At 40.9% G+C, this 3887-nt stretch overlaps 1 protein-coding gene across 1 annotated transcript; it reads right to left on the bottom strand.

The window, feature by feature from the left end:
- Window positions 1-1128: 1128 nt before the first annotated feature.
- LOC122125180 (disintegrin and metalloproteinase domain-containing protein 25-like) lies at window positions 1129-3306 on the bottom strand. The gene has a single exon (XM_042699751.1). It carries the CDS (start codon window positions 3304-3306, stop codon window positions 1129-1131), a length of 2178 nt encoding a protein of 725 aa, XP_042555685.1.
- Window positions 3307-3887: the final 581 nt, after the last annotated feature.

Below are 3887 nucleotides of genomic sequence, written 5' to 3'. Positions count from 1 at the left end.
TATAGATGTCACTTGGGTTATGGACAGCTGTTTCTCTGGGAAATACTAAATTTACATATACTACTAATATGCAAGCTGGAACCAAAACTGCTGCTAACAAGGAGAGAGCTGTTATTGAAGCTATGCTGTCATAAAGCACAGCAACAGTTTTCTGAGGTTCCAGCTTTCCTGTTAGCACCTCTAAGAACACACATAACAGAATTGACAAGCAGTGATGGATTTCAAGGGTTCATTCTTTATTTCTACAAGTCAGAGTGAAAAGAAGGTAGTTTGGAATGGAAAGATATCAAATGAAAGACTCCGCACTGGAAAAGTGAAGTAGAGGGAAAGCGGAGGAAGAAGAGGGAGAAAAAAAGAATGAGAGAGAAATAAAGAGGGAGAGAGGAAAATAGGGAGGGGGTAGATAGACACAGCAGGGAAGGGAGAAAGAAACTCAAAGACAAGAAGGACAAGAATTCTATTAAAGTCAGTAAGTTACTTAAAATAATGAACAAAGACAATATGATATGACTCACGTTTTCTTTATTGTGAAAATACCATATAGAGGGGTTACAATTACATGGGCAAGATAATGAGTACATTTCTTATCAAGCATTGTTGTCTCCTCCTTTTTTCCCCTTACCACCCCTTCCCGTCTCCCACCTTCCCCCTTCCCCACCCCCAAAGTTGTAAAGTTTGTTTTTCCACATAAGGACTTGTATATCTCATTGTTGCAATGGGTCCACCTGTATTCCTATTTAAACGATCTGTTTTTTTCCCTGCCCCTTCACAAATTATACCAACATCAAATACAGTGGAGGAGGGACATACAATGCAACAAAAAATTATCTTATAAATATGTTAGAAACAATCACATGAAAGAAAAAAAACATTTGAGTACTTATCTTGGGGTTCATTTCACTTTTTTAATGGTGTTCTGATCTTGCAATTAGGATCTCTGAAAGTTTCAAACCTTAGTTTCTAACGCATGCAATAACATTTTTACTGCAAGTGCACTGAAAATGAATATACATGAAATTTCATGGAGGATAAGGAATATTTTTCTCAACTGTGAAATTTGCTTCACTGTCTCCAATGTGATTCTGTCACTGGGTGGTCCTTTCTCAGGAAATTTTGAACATTGAGTTCTTATTTCTTCTTTCCACCTTTTTTGGGAGGTGGTCCTCCTTTCTTGCCTGCCCTGTACTTCCGAATCAGAATGACCAGACAGATTATTAAGAGGATTAGTAATATAAATAGTGCGAGTAGGAAAAGTTTGTTTTTCAGCAGTTTGCTAAGAAAAGATTCTTTCGGAGGCGGGCCACTATCAATACTACCTCCATCGCCAGCTTCTTCACACAGGGGTGGTGCCCATCCATAGTTGCAATGACAGTGATGTTTACTATTGCAGATGCCACGCTTATTGCAATATTCTTCTGTACAGTCACTTGCCTGTAGTGATCTAGGGACGCACTTCCTACGGAAACACATATGTTCTAGACCACACTCAGTTCCATCTTTGATTTCACCCACATCGTCTATGACCACTCCAAAGTGGATGTGAGTGCCCCAGCAAGTCATATTATCGATTTCAGTCCAATGTAAATTGGAATGATCTTCCAATTTGGGAAGTTCGCGCACATTATCACACTGAACTCTCCCACAGAGAATATCTGTACTACTACACTTTCTGTATCCATTTTCTTCAAAACCACAGTTTCCAATGCGGTCACCTCTCGAGTTGATATTTTGGTAGCAGAGCTCATTTGCATTTTTGGCATCTCTGCCAAAAATCTGCCTACACTGTAGGTCTCGGTTATTACATCGCTTGTTGTAGCAGTATGTAGCTTCAGAGCACATGGACCCATCCAGCACATGTACATCTGGTGGACAATTGGGTGTGGTTCCATTACACCATTCAGGCAGATCACAATCATTGATCGGTTCTCTGCACAAGGTGCCTGCAGGCCTGAAGCGACAATCTTGGCAACAGAGTGCAGTAGTAGCACATTTGGCCCCAAATTTCAGAGAGCAGTTTGCCAGACAACATGGGTCTTCATCACACAATTTTATGGATCCACAGTCACACTCCTCTCCCTCCTCAACCACTTGATTTCCACAGAACCTAAGACGATATATTTTTGATGGTGGTGGTGGAAATCGTCCACACTTATTGAATAAAAAAAAATTTGCAATGAAAGTATAACTGCAGTCGCTAAAATGTGTGGAGTTTCCTCTGCTTGCAGACATTAGGCAATCTGTCTGTCCACAACTACAGCCAACTGTATCATGCTCCATACCCATAGTATGACAGATCATGTGTACCAATGTTTGTGCAGTTGCAAGCAAATTGTTTCTATAGATATGTTCTATTCCACAAGACGTAAGAGTACATATAGATGCAGGTTCTGTTTTACCCTTAAACAAAGCAAAATCGGTCACCGTCAAAAGATGTGCAGTGTCACTTTCCACAAGTAGATTTAATTCATAGAGCTGAAAACGACAAAACTCTGTGAGGCTAGTATGTATATCCCTAATAGTTATACGATTCCTCACATTCCAGATATCAAGTCCAACCAAGGAAAGGTCAACACCTGTTGCTGAAAAAATGGAATTTGCGTTATTCATGATGATAAACACATCCCCTATCACCGCTGTGGTATTTGTATTCCGATGAAAGTAATAACCATTGTCTATACACAATGCAACTCTTATGAAATACTTGTGGGTCCACCAGCCTTCAGAGTCACTCTTTCTCATCATGGAATCATCACTCTCTTGCAACTGCAATCTTTGTGTTATTTCTTCATCTGTTAATGCACATCTCATAGCTGGGGAATGTAACTCATCCCTCTCTCTCTTATAAACCAGATGTTCAAATGTGGCAGAAGGGATCTTGGGCTTGATTTCATAAGACATACCATTTATTTGTAGTATTCCCTTAAAGCCACCAAAGCAGGTGTTAAGAACCACCATGGAATCTGGGTCCCCTTCCACATACCCCTGGTAAAAGCAGTCCTCCTGAACAAATGGCTGTTCCTCAAGGAGAGCTCCTTGCTCAGTGTAGGTAAACACAGAGAAATGTCTGGATAGTACAAGCTTCTTGGTCTTCAAGTGGATAATGTGTCTCTGTCCCCCAAAGTACAGGATATAGGAGAGCCAGCCTGGACTCTTCATGCCGCTTACTTTCAAGGGTATCGTCACCTCTGGGGGGCTTTGAGACTGAGCCTGTCCAATCTGGGGCCAACCATAGAGGACAAGTGACAGGGCAAACCAGAGCTCCAGGGAAGCAGTCTTCATATTCAGCAAGGTCTCCAACTCAGCCATCATAGACTACGAGGAGGATAATGTAGGGAAGGCTGGTAGAGGAGGGGTGGCTTTGACTTTTAATGGTATCTCTTCAATCAGAGTCAATTCTTCAGAACAGCAACTAAAAGAGAAGAAAAAGAAATGACATAATAGGAATGGACACATTGTGAGACACGCAGCGTGGAGGAGAAGGAGCAGGCTATGGCTTAAAGTGGATTTGTATTTGGACTATGACATACATCAGTGTAATTACTTGGATTTGCTCTTTATTTTCTATGTGGCAGTGTAAGGCAGTGGGCATGCAGAGAACTACAATGGCCATCAATGGACAATTCTAGAGCCTAGAGGAAGAATACTGAGATCAATTATACTGTCCTTTAAATATGAATCGTTCATTAACATTCCCACAAAACATTTAAAGCAAAAGCCATAACTACTTGAGAGACTGAAAATAGGAAGACTGAAGATTTAGGACAGTCCAGGCCAAAAACAAAACACAATTCATAAGACCTTTAATAACCAATTGCTGTGTGGAATTGTGCAAAACTCTTCTGCCTAAGTTACATGGAGCTGAGGTTTGGAGTGTCCTATGCCCAGGG

This window comes from Dipodomys spectabilis, unplaced genomic scaffold (genome assembly GCF_019054845.1).
Source record: "Dipodomys spectabilis isolate Male_0828 unplaced genomic scaffold, ASM1905484v1 ptg000009l, whole genome shotgun sequence".
Lineage (NCBI taxonomy): Eukaryota > Metazoa > Chordata > Mammalia > Rodentia > Heteromyidae > Dipodomys > Dipodomys spectabilis.
This window is presented reverse-complemented; position numbering and strand designations above follow the sequence as displayed.